This window comes from Psittacula echo (genome assembly GCF_963264785.1).
Source record: "Psittacula echo genome assembly, chromosome: 5".
In the NCBI taxonomy this organism is placed as follows: domain Eukaryota; kingdom Metazoa; phylum Chordata; class Aves; order Psittaciformes; family Psittacidae; genus Psittacula; species Psittacula echo.
The window spans coordinates 27,983,673-27,999,620 of record NC_137739.1 but is presented as its reverse complement, the minus strand read 5'-3'; the positions used below and the strand labels follow the sequence as shown (position 1 = coordinate 27,999,620).

At 42.8% G+C, this 15,948-nt stretch overlaps 1 protein-coding gene across 1 annotated transcript in view; it reads left to right on the top strand.

Annotated features, from left to right (window-relative positions):
• The window catches only part of LDLRAD3 (low density lipoprotein receptor class A domain containing 3), a gene marked incomplete at both ends in the record, with an annotated part of 88,802 nt that extends 85,342 nt beyond the window's left edge, over positions 1–3,460 (top strand). The window contains 2 exons of the mRNA XM_080619026.1: positions 593–938; positions 3,199–3,460. Coding sequence (XP_080475152.1) covers positions 593–938; positions 3,199–3,460 — 608 coding nt within the window. The remainder of the gene's footprint in view (positions 1–592; positions 939–3,198) is intronic.
• Between the last annotated feature and the right edge of the window lie 12,488 nt (positions 3,461–15,948).

The window sequence follows — 15,948 nt, the reverse complement described above, 5'->3', positions numbered from 1 at the left end:
TCTTTCCTCCTTTTGCATTTGTTGCCTTTTACTGTGTTTTCTCATAAGATTTGCGTGTAATTCAAGATCCATTCAGATGTTTTCCAGGCTTTATTCCATTACCTTTTGCTTCTCTGGGCCCAAAGCCCAGGCAGGAATTCCTTCTCCTGTATGATGACTGAAAAAATCCAACTTTCCCACCTTGGATTCTAGGGTGCTGTGCCAAGTACAGCTAGCTTATGTGTATATGCCTCAGACCTGGGTGTCTTACCTCTAGAAACAAGAAGGTTATGACTGATAGGTAAGGATGGGGGAGATATTCCCATGATATAGTGCACATGCTTCATACTACAGCATATGATTTTTCTCTTTCTTAGATGGTCTTGCACTAGTAGTTTGTATGCTGGCATTAACTGCAAATGAGGATGGACTGAGTGATAGCCAATCGCTGATTTGCATGCGTATGCTTTTTATAAGATAATTTTCCACAATACAAAGAGAAACTGAAAACTTGTTTTTTTTCTCACAGCGCAGTAGCAGAAAGCACAGTGTAGGTTAAAAGGAGTTTTATATTAAAACACATCTCAGATTTCCTTTTCCTTTTGTCTTGCAGAGGCAGGCAGTGGCCAAGATTATGTGACCTCAGAAAACCAGCTCCTCTATTACCCTAGCATTACCTATGCTATCATTGGCAGCTCTGTCATTTTCGTCCTTGTGGTGGCCTTTCTTGCCTTGGTCCTGCATCACCAACGGAAACGCAACAATCTTATGACCTTGCCAGTGCATCGACTGCAGCACCCTGTCCTGCTGTCCCGGCTGGTGGTCCTTGATCACCCGCACCACTGCAGTGTCACCTACAACGTTAATAATGGGATCCAGTACATGTCTAGCCAGGCCTACCACAGGCCAGTGGACCTGGACTCTCCACCATCCTATTCGGAGGCTGTGCTTGACCAAAGGTATGTGCAGGAGCTAATTCTGTGCTCACCAGAGTTTCACATTACTGGATGTAGCTCTGTTAATCTGTGCTTTTGCTCCCCATTTATTGAGAGCAGCCCTGAGGAGAAGGACTTGAGGGTTTTGCTTGATGAGAAGCTCACCATGACCAAGCAGTGTGCACTTGCAGCCCAGAAAGCAACCATGTCCTGGGCTGCATCACCAGGAGCATGACCAACAGGTTGAGGGAGGGGATTCTCCCCCTCTACCCCACTCTGGTGAGAACCACCCTGTAGTCCTATGTCCAGCTCTGGGGGCAACAACACAAGAAGGATGTGGAGTTGTTGGAGCGAGTCCAGAAGAGTCCAAGAGCTGGAGCACTTCTGCTATGGAGACAGATCAAAGGTGACTTGTTCAGCCCGGACAAGAGAAAGGCTCTAAGTAGACCTTAGAGCAGCTTTCAGTGCCTAAAGGGGTCACAAGAAATCTGGAGAGGGGCTTTTACCAAAGGCACGTACTGATAGGAAAAAAGGGAATGGCTTTGAGCTGACAGAGGGTGGTGAGGCGCTGGCAAAGGTTGTCCAGAGCTGTGGCTGTCACATCCCTGGCAGTGTTCAAGGCCAGGTTGGATGGGGCTTGGATCAACCTGGTCTAGTGGAAGGTGTCCCTGCCCATGGCAGGGGGATTGAAACTTCCAAGTCAACCTATTCTGTGATTCAATGATTTATCCTTATTACTGCTTTTGACACAATTTCAGCATTGCTTTTCCATCACATGAATAGGTCCAGATCTGGGTGAATTTGAGCTGCTCCTGAATATGAAAAATACTTGGTCCTCAGGTCACCTTACTGTTATGGGTATTAAAGGGGTTTGAGGCAAACTTAAGTTTGCCTCTAAAGAGATTTTGAGGATGACGGGAGAATGCAAAGGAATGTATCACTTGTCTAGTAGTGTCTTGTGCTAGTCTGGAACCAAAACATGAAAATTAACTTTGGAGTTTTGCCAAAAATAAAAAACCCGAACAATTAGGTTGTAAGTCACAGTATCTTTAAAAAAATTTAAAATTTACTCTGATCATATGTGATAAGTGTATAAAGGTGAGAGGTCTTCAGTTCTTGCATAAAGAAATTGTGGAGTCCATCTGCCCTTCACTGCTTTACCAATAGAAGAAAAGGACAGGACTCTGAACTGAAAAAAACTGTTCTCATTTTAAATAGCTGAAAGTGCTTTGAGCTTTTGTGAGTGAGTGCAGTTTGGGTTATGATATTTTTGCAGTTTGACACTGGTTTTATTTGTACAATTAACCTTCATATTAACCTCTGTCTGTAGAGTAGTTCCAAACAAAACTCATAGACTGACATCCTCTGTACATAAAAAGGACATGGTATGAACTTTAATGATCCAGATTGTTCACTGTCACTCTGTTGGTATTTTTTTAGTATGAACTCTGGGATCTGAAAATGATAGTACGGTCCTATTCTCTACATTTGGCAGCAGCTTCCATGTCTTACTGTTGATATTCATAATAATGCTATCTTTTCATAAGTAAGGATAACTAAATAAGCAACTGTCCAGATTGTAGTCATTTCTCAGCTGGGCTGACACAAGTCAGCAATTTAATAGCTAATTGCTCCCAGTTTAGTTTTCAGTCTACTAAACCTTTTAGACCCTTCACTTGTTTCCTATCAGAACCAAAAAAAAAACCAGTTTTCATGAATCCAGTACTCATCTTGTCTATGCCTGCTTAGCAGTTGTTCTGCATGTGATATGACAGCAAAAGTGATCTGTCATGTGGAGAATTCAGCTCATTATTTATTTGTAGGCCATAAGCCATTAATCTCTGTCACTCAATGGAGGTTTCTTCAGAGCTTTCTTGTGTTCACATAATTACAGGTGTGAATGCACTACTTGCCTTATTTCTTTTGAAGCACTTTCTCTGGTTGTGTAAATGTTTGTAGGGAAAATTCTTGCTTCCTGCAGCAGTCTTTGAGAGTAAGATGAGATTTGTTGGAAGTGCATAGCCATGAAACTTGGAGCGTAGAGTGTTAGGCAGAATGTAATTAGCTGTGTTGCATCTTGGCCAGAAACCTTGGTGCCCAGTGGTGGTGTGAATGTTTCAGAATGACATGTATGAATTAGGCAGGTCTGTTTGAGGTTTCCTGATGAGAGTCATCATGGAAAAGCTAAGAAATAATGTTTGTTTTTTTTCATAATTGAAAAACTATGTACCACCGTCCATACCACTGTTTTCAGTAACCTCTTACTGTGTTGTGTGTCTTACAGCAGACCACCTTGGTTTGACCTTCCTCCACCACCTTATTGTTCTGAATCTGAATCGCCTAATCAGCCAGATCTTCCTCCTTACCGATCTCGGACAGGAAGCTTGGTGAGCACAGACACCCCCATGGCCAGAAGCCCTCTGGGAACAGCTGGCAGTTGGACAAGAGACATCCATGACAGTATGGATGGCCATAGAACTCTTCTTGAGAGGACAGCAGATCAAAATGATTCTCTGATCAACCACACTGCTGAAAGAGAAGTGTAAATGCTCCAGTATTTCTGATGGGCAGGAAGGCATTTACTTTTTCAAGTCTGTATGGGTTAATCTGCTGTGGCTAATAGGTTTCAGGGGAACATCTGCCTGAATGATGACTTGATTTGAATCCACGCTAAGTTAATTTTTGAATTGAGCGTTTTGGGCTCATTAGAGACAAGGCTGCAAGAGCTAAACATCACATCAACTCTCCACAATATTTCAGCAAGCAAGTTTTGGTTCTGACTAGTAAAAGAAACATCAGTTCTGTGTCAAAGAACTGATGTGATGTCTGTCTTGGACTATTAACTGTGTATGTATATGTGCTTGTATAATATATAGAGGTGTTGCACACACAAACTTTGCCAGAAAGACTCTTGTTTTCAGACTGCCTCCCATCCTATCAACATGTGAACTGTTTCTTCTTATTGCCTGGTGCCAGCTGGTGGTCCTTGAAGCACATGAGATGCAGTCCGGAGGTCTGGTGCCCAATGCTAGCCCACTAGTAGTGCTCAAATTGCAGAAAATGCCCTACTTGACCCTTCTCTTTATGACCTGGAATATTCTTACTGTGAATGTAATTTTCAGAGTTTAAGCTCATGAGGATACAACAAATCTCTAACTGAGCAGGTTGGGTTTTTTCCCAGATGCTAATACCTAGGCCGAATTTGCATAGGTTTTCTTAGGAACACCACAAAGGTTGGCTTATCTGTCGGACTTCAGGGTTGAGTACAGTGGCACTGAAGCTTCCCAACAAAGCAGCACAAGACTTCTTTTCAAGAGTGAAAAAAGCAACATTACTTCATGGGTTCTGTCTTAAAAAAAGAAACAAAACCAACAAACAGCCCAAACAAAACCAACCAAAAAAATCCCCCACACCAAACAAAACCCCCCAGAAAGCTCACCAACCCTACGCCCCCCCAAGCTCTTGCAGTTAAATCTCGTCCACCAAAACCAGCCTGAGACAACAACTCATTATGGAAAGCTTTAATGTGAATGACTAGTGTGTTGTATTTGTAAAAGAAATGAAAGCAGGTCATGTGGTATTGGGCTTGTCAGCCCTGTCTACAGCATGCATACACGTTTCATACTACGTGTATGTAAGTAGTGTATTGCACAGATTTAGTTCTACTGCACCACTAGAACTCTAAAATATCAAAATTTCACCATTATTCATGTTCATTTGGTTGAAAACCAGAATTATTTGTGCCTGTTTTGTCCTAACTCTTGGACTGGTCTCCTGTGAAGTGTGCTTTAGTGCACAGTGTTGAATTACCTGGGTGAAAGCATCGAAGAGGTGAAGGTGGCAAGAGGGTAGGTAAGCTGTGCATTTAAATGCCACTGCAGTGCTGTGTACAGAAAACTATGCTTAATTTACAGAAAACTATGCATAATTTACAGAAAACAATGCAGTGTCTTCCTCTTGTCCAGAGGGAAATTAGCCTTGAAAAATAATTTATATTTACATATCGGACGCATTTCCCACTTCTTCAATGTAATGAACAGTGCCATTAAACAGACTTTGCTGTCTATTGGAAATGAAGGAAGCTGACGCCCCACACCTCCTGCTTTCTTCCTCACCATCTTTCTAAGGTAACTTCTTTTGGCCAAAGGTTATGTGCTCAGAACACAAGAATTTTTAAGCTTGAGTGTAAGCAGGGGAAGAGCTCGAGTCTCAGTTCCCACACATGGACCTGAATTTATTTTCTGTGGAATGTTTTGGATTTGTTGGGGTTTTTTTATAATTTCCAGCTCTGGAGTCTACTGCCATGGTATGGAAGAGGCAGGGGCCAGGCATACCTACAAGCAAGAGGTCATGCCACGGCTGAGATGACATGGTGAGGAGTGCTGGAGAATTCTAATGCTGATGGGCTTCACTGCCTTTGGAAGCAGATTAATGGCAGCCTTTCATTACAGGCTTGCTGGGAACTCAAGCAATATAATTACACTGCCCTTCACAAACCAGGACTTGGCTAATTAATGACTCCGACTTAATAGGCTGACTGTTGTCATTGTCACATGGCAGTTATTCTTTATTACACAGGTATGTTAAACTTGGGTACGTATCTGAGTTAGTAGTAAAGGTGGGTAAAGGGGTGTCTCCTGTGAACACTGGGCCCTGCTGTCCCCTCTTGCCTTTTGTTAAAGTTCTGCTCAAGCCTCTGTAAGAGAGCTACATAATGCTGTATCAGAATTAGCCTTCATGTTTTTCTGTTGCAGTTTTAAAAACGTTATATTGGGCTGTAAAACATACTGTTGAAGAGTTTGGAGTAGCTGTATTGGAATTAACCACCTTTTTAATTTTAAAGTTACTTCAGGCTGTATTAGTGAAACTAAATCATTGTGTTCTGTGTAACTTACATGGCACATATCCCTCGTGCAGGCCTTCCATGGGGGCTGCATTTCACCATGTGCATTCTAAGACACCAGGGTGTGTGAAAACCAAATATTGTTTGCTTATGGGATCTGAAAAACATTGCCTTGCTTTACTAAGAAGTAGGAAAAGAGTGGACATAGCCTGCTTCTTCTGCCTTCTGTGTCAGGCACTGTTATATATGTACATATATATATATAGAGAGAGAGATATAAAAATAATACTCTTTCAGGTTGTATATATTCACGTAATTTTGCATTAAGATAATCCATTTGGACCTTACAAAAAAAAGAAAAAGAAGGAAAAAGCATTCTAAATGGTGTTATGTTTTCCCTTCCAGTTAAGGGTATATTTATCTTTGTATAGGAACTGTCTAGTTTTTGAGAACATGAGTTACAAAAGGAGATTGTGCCTTTCTGATTGAATGTTGATATAGGAAGCTGTTAACCACATTTCTGGCTGTTGTTACATATCATTGTCTAGAGACCCAAAAAGAGAAATGTCGTGTCTTCCTCTGTTATTACTTACGAGGATCACTGAATTTGAGGAGCAGAGAGCTTCAGTATCTTGTTCCTAAAAGGCATGCTAAAACTTTTAAGGAGGATTTTCATCTTTCTCCCGTTTGCTGGTTTGTAGAACAGATTTGCTAGCTGGTTTCCTCAGAAACTACTGTAATATCACACAGAAATTGTTTATAACATGTCACTTCTAGTAGTGTTAATACAGCGTTATACTGCATTATTCAGTGGCATCTTTGGGAAGGCGTGATAGCAACAACCATACTGGTGAAGTGAAATATTTCATTGAAGATCCACAGCTTGTAAAGCTGAAGTTAAATGTTCATGAAATACCATGTGGTAGAATTTCATTTCCGTAGCTGGTAAAATTGGAATTGATCATTCTATTGTCTGCAGTTCCTCTTAGCCATTTAATTTGAGGTCAGTCCTCCAGAAGCCTTCCTTTATACATAATATTTAAACAAATGGATGCTATTTCAAAGACCTATTCTCACAAAAGTAAAGCTGATTAAAGTTTTCTTCCAGATCCAGATTCTCTTTGCACATGTGTATTGAACGGTGACCACTGCAATGAGTAACTCTCTTCAGCACAGGTATTAATATAATTGATTCCAAAAAACCAAATTGAATCACAGACTGGTTTGGGTTGGAAGGGACCATAAAGCTCACTCAGTCCCAACCCCCTGCCATGGGCAGGTACACCTTCTGCTAGACCAGGTTGCTCAAAGCCCCATCCAGCCTGGCCTTGAACACCACCAAGGATGTGTAATAAGCCAGTAAGATTTCGGTTATATAAAAAATAAACAAATAAATAAATTGCAGGAGTTTGGGGTGTCTGTAACCTCTGCTGAAGTCAGTGCTGTGCATTTAAAATTAGGCCGTTAGTGAATCTGCTTGATAACAGCCTAAAGTTCCTTGTAAGGCAAATTACAGTTTACCTTTCTGGTATTATGCTAATGGAAAACTGGCAGTAATGCTTTTTAAAGAGACCCTGTGAATAATTTTCTCGACTCTTGTCTACAGCGACATACCTGACAACACTGACTGCATGGTAATTTCTAAGTAACTCTGTATTTATTCTTCCTCTCCTTTTAAGTCAAATCAGTTTTATTTACACCACTTCACTTTGATACAGCTAATACATCCCTTGTGATAGATTTAGAAGCTAGGAGGAAAGAGCTGGTGACTCTTATTTTAATTAATGCTGCAGCTTGTTAATCTTGTGTGCTTTACTTTTTAGACATCTTAGCAAAGACAATGCTTTTAGTAGATAAGAAAAACTATTAACGAAAAGGATAGTGGGACACTGATTCTTAATTTCATTTTTAATGACTATTTAAAATTATATAAATGAAGAATTTAATGCTGTGTTTGCGATGTGGTGACCGGTGACTGTGGCTCATTGGAAGCTTCTTTGCATATAATGCCTGGAACTAAAATAGTAAGACAAGTGCTCTTCTTGCAGTTCATACTAGGTGTGACATATTTTTCATTAACACAAGGCTATATTGCACTTGTGGACTAAAATATGGAGTGCAGAAAGAATGTCAGTGCTGTGCTGGATTCTGCCTGAATGTATCCCAGATCAGGGCTGTGGCCTTCATTGTCTTTTTTTCTCTTTCTTTTTTTTTCCTCCCTGATTTTGGAGGGGTTTTGTCAACTTGAAATGGACACGTTGGACCCCAACCCCCAACCTTTTCTTAAACTTTTGTAAACTGGAAATCTTCAAAAATGTATTCTGTATTCCTGAATAAAGTTGGTGTTTTAATACTGTTCACAAATGAGGATGTCCCCTGTCTCATGAAGTCTTGGTTGTGGAGTTTTATAGCCTCCTATATGAGGCTTCTTCCAACTTCTTTTTGCATTCAGTGTTAAGTTTTGTTAAATCTTGTGTGTGTTTTTAGAAGTATTTTTAAAAGGAAGTGAATTTGGAAACCCACATTTACCTGTGTGTATAAAAATATCCTGATATATGTCTCCATATTTATACCAATGAAATTGCATAATTTCATACTATCTCATTCTCATTTTGCCATTCTGTTTGTCCTATCAAAGACAAGGCATCTGAAAGGAGTTGTGTTTTGTTGTTGTCTGCTTTGTTGCAAAGGTCTATAAGCTTCAGCAGAGATTCATAGAATGACAGATTGGTTTGGGTTAGACGGGCCCTTTGAGATCAGCCAGTTCGAACTCCCTGCCATGGGCAGGAACACCTTCCACTAGGCCAGGTTGCTCCAAGCCCCATCCAACCCGGTGTTTGAATACTTCCTTAATTTTTGCTTCTTAAAAATCAACCAAGTTTATTTCAGCAGTGATTTCTGACGGCAGCAACTTTCCTTGCTGGTTTTCAAGCAATCTCCTAATCATTCAGCCTCGGTTAGCTATCGGTGGGATAAATAAGGAGCTTTTCACTTTTTGGGGCGCTCTAGTCCAAAATGATGTGCTGTTATTAATTGAAGTAAAGGCATCTCCATGTGGAAATTCACAGCTCTCTGCTTTTCAAAGCAACACTGAGGGTATGCATATTGCGTAAAGCTGGGTTGATTTCTCTAGGGAAGTAACTTCTGTTTATCTGCTGAACATACTGTGAATAGACAAACCAGAACTTGATCATCTGCTTCCCAAAATCCCAACAGCATTCCCAAGAGCTTTTACTGAGAGGATCACTGCAATGAAAAGGTTGAGCAGTCTTGTGGCTGATCCAGCCCTTGGCATTTCTGTGGGAATGGGCATAACGTGGTTCCATGGTGCTGTTGCTTTGGTGGTGGATACCATGCACAAGACTCCTTTTCACTGGAACTGATTTGAGACCATCACTTCCTGTATGCTGCCCAACAGCCACTAAAAAGGTAAGTACTCTTTTATTACTTTTTTTTTTTTTTTTTTTGTGCTCTCACCTAAGCTTAATCCCTACCAGTTACCCTGAGGTAAAAATTTGATGTCTCATTACTTGATACCACAACCTGAAACTCTTTCAAATTTAAGCTATGGTCACTTGTCAGCAGAAAAAATATTGTGTAAGCACAATAGGAGTGATAACTGCTTGACCCAAACCAGTTCAATTCTAGAGGAGCATCCTTGTAGCTTCAATTTGATTGAATGAATCAATCACAGAATGTTCGTAGAATGGTTTGGGTTGGAAGGGACCTCAAAGATCATCTAGTTCCAACCCCCTGGCATGGGAAGGAGCAGCGGTCTATCGCATTTTTTTAGACTGCTATTTCCTTGACAAATGCAAGTTATGTTGCAGCACAGTAATGAAGTAGTATGATTTTCCAAGATCCAGCCTCCTGATCACTGGGTAGTGCCGTCTTTTCCAGCTCTTTGTAATCTTTTAAATCCATTCAATTTAACAGAAGATTTTTTGCAGATTTAAGAAGAAAAAATGAAGAGGTAAGTCTGGACCTGCAAGGAACTGTTTCAAGTTCTCTTTCTTTTGCAAAAATTCAGGCAGTGATTGAAACAACAGAAACAATTCTTCTAACCTCTAGGTACTTGTTTGCCTTATGTGTATTTGCAGACTTATTGAAACAGTTATTCCATGTAGCTTTTTGTGTGGAGGAGGACTCTGTCTAGAACAAGTTTCCACGTTGGGACTTCACCTAAGAGTAGATACTTCTGTAGGTTTCTACAGGTTAACAAATAGGTGGAGTCTGAATGTCTCCCAGAAGGGAGCGAGGGTGTATTGGAAGTGGCTTGCTGTAAATAATGCTGGTTTAAAGATGCAAACAGCAGTTGCAGTGGGTGGAGGGTAGGGGCACAAGTACCTGTAGAAACACCCTGTCAGGTGGCCAGCTCCAGTGTTTTTTGCTTTATGCAATTGGGAAAGAAGTGGGAGGGAGAAAAGTAATTTTGACCCTGAGTGTGTAGGTAGTGCAAAATAATTCAGGGAACTACAGAGAGGAGAGAGCGAGCTGGGTGCCTTTTACACTGGCGGTTGAAAAATGAGTTCAAGATAGTGCTTTGAAGGGTGGTTTGGTACTATTATTTGTAAAAAACCGGTCCCCACTTTCTTTTCTCGGTGTCGGTATCACGAGCGAGATGAGGAACGTGTGGGGGAGAGCGTGGCTTGACGTTATTTTTGGACTTGTATTTTCCTTTGAAAATCTAGGTGAAGTTAATTATGGAATGACAGTGGTGTCTGATCTGAAGCCGGCGCTTTCATCTCACCTCCTGCTTTTAAAATAGCTGTGCTCTTATCTCTGCTCTGAGGAAAGGGGTGCGGGGGGAGGGCACCCTGGTGCTCTCGCAGACTGCTGTCACCAGATGAATGAAATGCCTTGTGAGATCCGAGGCAGGTACAGACCGCCAGCAAAGATGTTAAGAACCTGACACTGTGCTGATAGCGGGTTTATATAGTATTGTTAATCTGATAAAGTGAGCAAAGGAGCTCTATTTCCAGCATAGCCTAGGTGCAGCATAGAGAAGTACCTAGTGTGTGCAGCAAGGTTGGCTTTGGGTGGGTGCTTCAGCTCTGGGGCCCCCAACACAAGAGAGACGTGGAGCTGCTGGAGGGAGTCCAGTGGAGGCCACAAAGATGCTCCGAGGGCTGGAGCAGCTCTGCTATGGAGACAGGCTGAGAGAGCTGGTGCTGAGGCACTGGCACAGGTTGCCCAGAGAAGCTGTGGCTGCCCCATCCCTGGCAGTGCTCAAGGCCAGGTTGGATGGGGCTTGAAGCAGCCTGGTCTAATGGAAGGCGTCCCTGCCTGTGGCAGAGGGTTTGGAACTGGATGAGCTTCAAGGTTCCATCCCACTTAAGCTGTTCTGTGATTGAGTTTTATTTTTCAGGTCACTGAGGCTAGATCCATAGGAGAGGATACCTTGGATTGCTAGATATGCTCAAAATGAGGGCTTGGGGCTCTAGCCCTCTTCCAGTGGCTGAGGATGGTAGCTGAGCCTGCATGGCATCCCCTGGAGTAAGTCTGAAAGCCCTTAAGCAACATCATGACATCCAAGCATCCCCTTAAACAGAGGAAGCATAGTTGTTCTTTACCAAATGTGACAAGTCCAAAGACAAAGCAGGGGCTGGGGGGTGGAATAAAGGGAAGGGAGGGTTAAGAAGGTGAAATGCAATGTCATCTGGAAATGAGCTTGTGGTGTACTCTTTCGAGAGTGTCTGACTTCACATCGTCAGCCAAGCAGTGGCCTACAAAATATCCCTGAGGCTATGTGTGAGCTTTCCCCACCAGTCTCAGCTGGTAGGAAAATGCCAGCAGGTTGGTCTGCCCTTATCTTTGTTCAGTGTGAGAGTTTGTTAAGAGTTTATTTGTGCCCATGGTTAGATCTCTTCTGTCAGCTTTATGTTACATGTCCCTTTAGTGAAGGTCTGGTGCTTCTGTGTGTGTTCAGTCTGTTGACTTCCTTCTGCCCTTGCTTTCTCCTCAGCTTACATGACTCCTTTACCATGCCCTGCTGATGGAAGGTAATCCAAGCAATTAAAGGCCATCTCTGAACTTTTCTGGGGTATTTTGATAGCCCAACTTCTGCCAATGTGTTTTATCGCAATTCAGGATAAGGCTGTCTTGTATGGGCTTTGTACCCCCTATTATGATGTCTTTTAGAATGATAGAATCATTTAGTTTGGAAAAGACCCTTAAAATCATTAACCAGCCATTAACCTAACACTGCCAACTCCATCACTAAACCAGGTCCCTAAGCGCCATGTTTCCAAGTCTTTTAAATGCCTCCAGGGATGGTGATTCCACCACTTCATGGGCAGCCTGTTGCAATGCTTGACAACCCTTTTGGTAAAGAAATTTTTCCTAATGTCCAGTCTAAACCTCTCCTGGCACAGCTTGAGATTGTTTCCTCACTTTTCAGTCATATTTTCACTCAGCAGCCCATGCAGATACAAGTGGTAGCATACTTCTCCATGAGCAGGACTCTGGACTCGAGCACATTAGCAGTCCATTAGTTATGATGTGTTTGTGGTTTTGAAGTGTCTTGTTTTGTTTCCAGTCAGGTATTACAGCCTCAGCTGTAGTCTGGTGAGTCTAGGAGTCACAGCTTCAGGAAGAACCTTTCAAATCCAGGAGCTAAACCAGTAAAACATCTGGGATGGTTACTGCTTGAGTTAACAGCCCAGCGAAGAAACAAATCACTGCATGACCCCTCATGCTCCTTGTCTGCCTGATCCTCATTTTCCCCCTGCAGCCAAGGTACCCTCATCACCCAGAAATCAAATGCAATGCAGTACAATAATACAGTGCAAGAGTCTCCTTTTTCTTCTCCAGCTGGGCTTCTTTTCCATCCTTTGCTACAGAACAAGGGGGCAAGCAGACACCAAGTGGAATTCAACACTCCCGCTCTTGTTCAGCAAGAAATTACTCAGTGAGTTGCCATTGTGTCCCAACAACCTCGCACTCCCTGGTAGATAGGTGAAAAATCTCTTCCATGTGGCACTGGCACTCTGGGTGGCAAATACTCCCCTTTTTATGCCTGTTTATTTTAAGGTGGTGTGCATTTTTCTAGATAAGCAGTGTGGCAGCCCTTTCGTTAATCAGATGTGTTGCTGGCCTGTGACCTGCTAAGCCTAGAACCATTTCTGTTAGATTTAACCCTCTTGAAGGCAGAGTAGAAGGGGCTGGTGGTTCTGGGAGGACTGGCGTTGTGTCTAGTCACGTCACATTTCTTTGCTGAGAGCCATGCACTCAAATAAATACGTGAACCCATGGAGCATTAGCTTGATCATTTAACAGCCACTCTTTGAAATGCATGAAGCATTTAGTTCTTGTTAGTCTGCAATTAAACCAGTGATTCACAGTTAAAGGTAAAAAAGAAGAAGGAAGTATCAAGAAAGCTTTCAGACAAGCTTCTGAAAATTGCCAAGGAGCAGCACTTTATCATTTTCCAATTGCATAATGTTAGTTCCAAGGCTTTTAATTTTTGAGTGTTGAATGCCCTCTTAAATACACCCTGCCCCCCAAGTGAGACTGCTAATGAAACAAACAGATGGTGATTTGAATAGAGTAAAAGGACATCATAAAGATGTGCTTTGAAATAGCCAGACAGAGCAAATTACACAGAAGACTGGGGAAAAGAAAGTGATGGAAAACTGAGAACAAACCATCACAGTATTCACTTCAGTCACCAAATGGCCCAGCATATGAGTGGAAAGCTGTTTAATGATCTTCCATAACCTGATAGTAAAAGAACCCCAAAATTTTCTATGCTGAAAGTTCTGGGGTGATAAATACAGGACTGTAGCCTTGACGGAGCACCAGGGCCAGTTGCATGGATCTGCGCGTCTTGCTGCTGCCTCTGGGGCTGTGTGTGTCAGCAATGATGTTGGTTTGCTTTCTGTTTTAAGCAATGCCTGCAGAAAAAAATACAACTTGTTGGTGGTGGTGGTGTTTGCCACTTTCTCAAACTAATGCAGTTTCAAATGCTGTGACAGAGAGTTTGGAAGTCCTGAGGCAAAAGTCAAAACTGACCCTCTCAATACCAGACTATCGTGGTAAGCTTGAGTATCTTCTCCCTGGGTGGGGACTTATGGCCGGGTGGGAAAGCTGGGTGGGGAAGGATGACCCCTGGGTGGCTGCCACATCACTCCCCTCTTTTAACTCCCACTGCACTGTGTCTGGGCTGCCCTGTGCTCTATGATGCTGGCTGGTGCTGCTGGTTGGCCTTTCAGTGATTCTTTCTCTCTGGGGATCTCAGGCTGGTTTACAAACACTGAGTTAAGCTTTATAAGACGCTATGAGGAGAGCGCATGACAAAACAACAGATGATTTACTTATTTCAAGTCCAAAGTAAAAATAAGTAGTGAAATCTGGCCCAAGACTGCAGCTGAGGAAAAACCTAATCTGATTTAAAAAAAAAAAAAAACAAACAACAACAAAAACTCAACTGATTTATTCTTTTTTTTAATACAGTTCTTCCCTGTGAGGGGGGTGAGTCCCTGGCACAGGGTGCCCAGAGAAGCTGTGGCTGCCACATCCCTGGCAGTGTTCAAGGCCAGGTTGGATGGGGTTTGGAGCAACCTGGTCTAGTGGAAGGTGTCCCTGCCCATAGCAGGGAGTTGGGACTACAAGAGCTTTAAGGTCTCTTCCAACCAAAACCATTCTATGATTCTATACAGGCAGCAGTTTGCGTATGGGAGAAGGAATGCAGACGTGTTAAGGGGGCAGCCATTGACCCTTGCAAAGTGTTGTAACAAACTGGTGATGAGGAAGGATAAGAAAAAAACATCAAAGGATCTTTACATCAAAAGCAGAGAGAGAAGCTGCAATTAACCCGGTCAGATGTGGGAAATTTGGCATGGGAGAGAACCAGTACCAGAATTTGCACTGATGTCCTCCTGTTCAGACCCTATCAATCTTGCCAGGGAATCTGACAGGTGAGAAAAGTCAAAGAGCTGCCGAGGGATTCTGAAATCAAAGGGCTTTGAAAGCTGGATCAGGGAATGGAGCTCAGTTTTCCCATCTGCTTTGAATTTATTGTTGCTAATTAGGAAGAAGTCTCTGGTCTGAGTGAACATGCTGGACCAGAGGGGTCACTTCAGATTTCCATCACATTCAGGAGAGGGTTGTTAAGGGGCTTTCTCCAAGTTAACCCTTTCACTGTCAAGCATGTACAAATGAGCAATTCGGAGTGAGATGGCATGAGGAGGGAAATGTTGGCTCCTTTCAGGCAAGTGGAACCTTAGAGACCTTAGATCAGCTTCCAGTGCCTAAAGGGGCTGACAACAAATCTAGAGAGGCTTTCTTGACAAGGGCCTATAGTGACAGGACAAGGGGGAATGGCTTTAACCTGACAGAGGGGAGACTGAGATGAGATACGAGGAAGTTCTTCCCTGTGAGGGTGGGTGAGGCCCTGGCACAGGTTGCCCAGAGAAGCTGTGGCTGCCCCATCCCTGGCAGTGTTTGCAGCCAGGTTGGATGAGGCTTTGAGCAACCTGATCTAGTGGAAAGTGTCCCTGACTGTGGCAGGGGGTTAGAATTAGGTGAGCTTTAAGGTCCCTTCCAAGCCAAACCATTCTGTGATTCTATAAACCTCTTTGTGGACCAACCCTAATAAAGGACTACACCTGAGCATAGCTAGTTTATTGCAGGCATTTCTCCCTCAGGTGTGGAATGTCCAAATGTCACGAAAAAAACCGCAAAAAACTGTATTTATATTTCACTCGAGGATGCCTTATTAGGCCTTTTCCCTGTTCTCTGCATCTGTTTCATCTCAGGTTTATTTGAGTGATACATCACTCCACCCCTGAGACATCGCTGATACCTGCAGGCTCTGCAGACCTTCCTAAAGACCTGCCAAGGCTGTACTGCCCTCCAGGACATATTTATTCTGTAGCAAATCCTACAGCAAATGCCTGTATACCTGGCAATCCTCACAAAAACAAAAAAACCCATGGGTAACAGGGAGCTAGCTGTGAAAATGAAATTCATGTCAGTGAATCGATCAGAACCATCCAGGCTTGACTCATTCGGAAGCGCCACAATCTCTTCCTCACTCTGCAGGAGCATGTGCATCACACAGACAGTGGGGAATGTAAATACATGACATTTCTTTCCTGTGCCCAGCAAATTTAACTCACAGCTATATGAAAGGAAGAGCAAGGCTGCTGCAGAGGTGGAGAAGGGAAGGGAGCATACTAAGGGGAATCA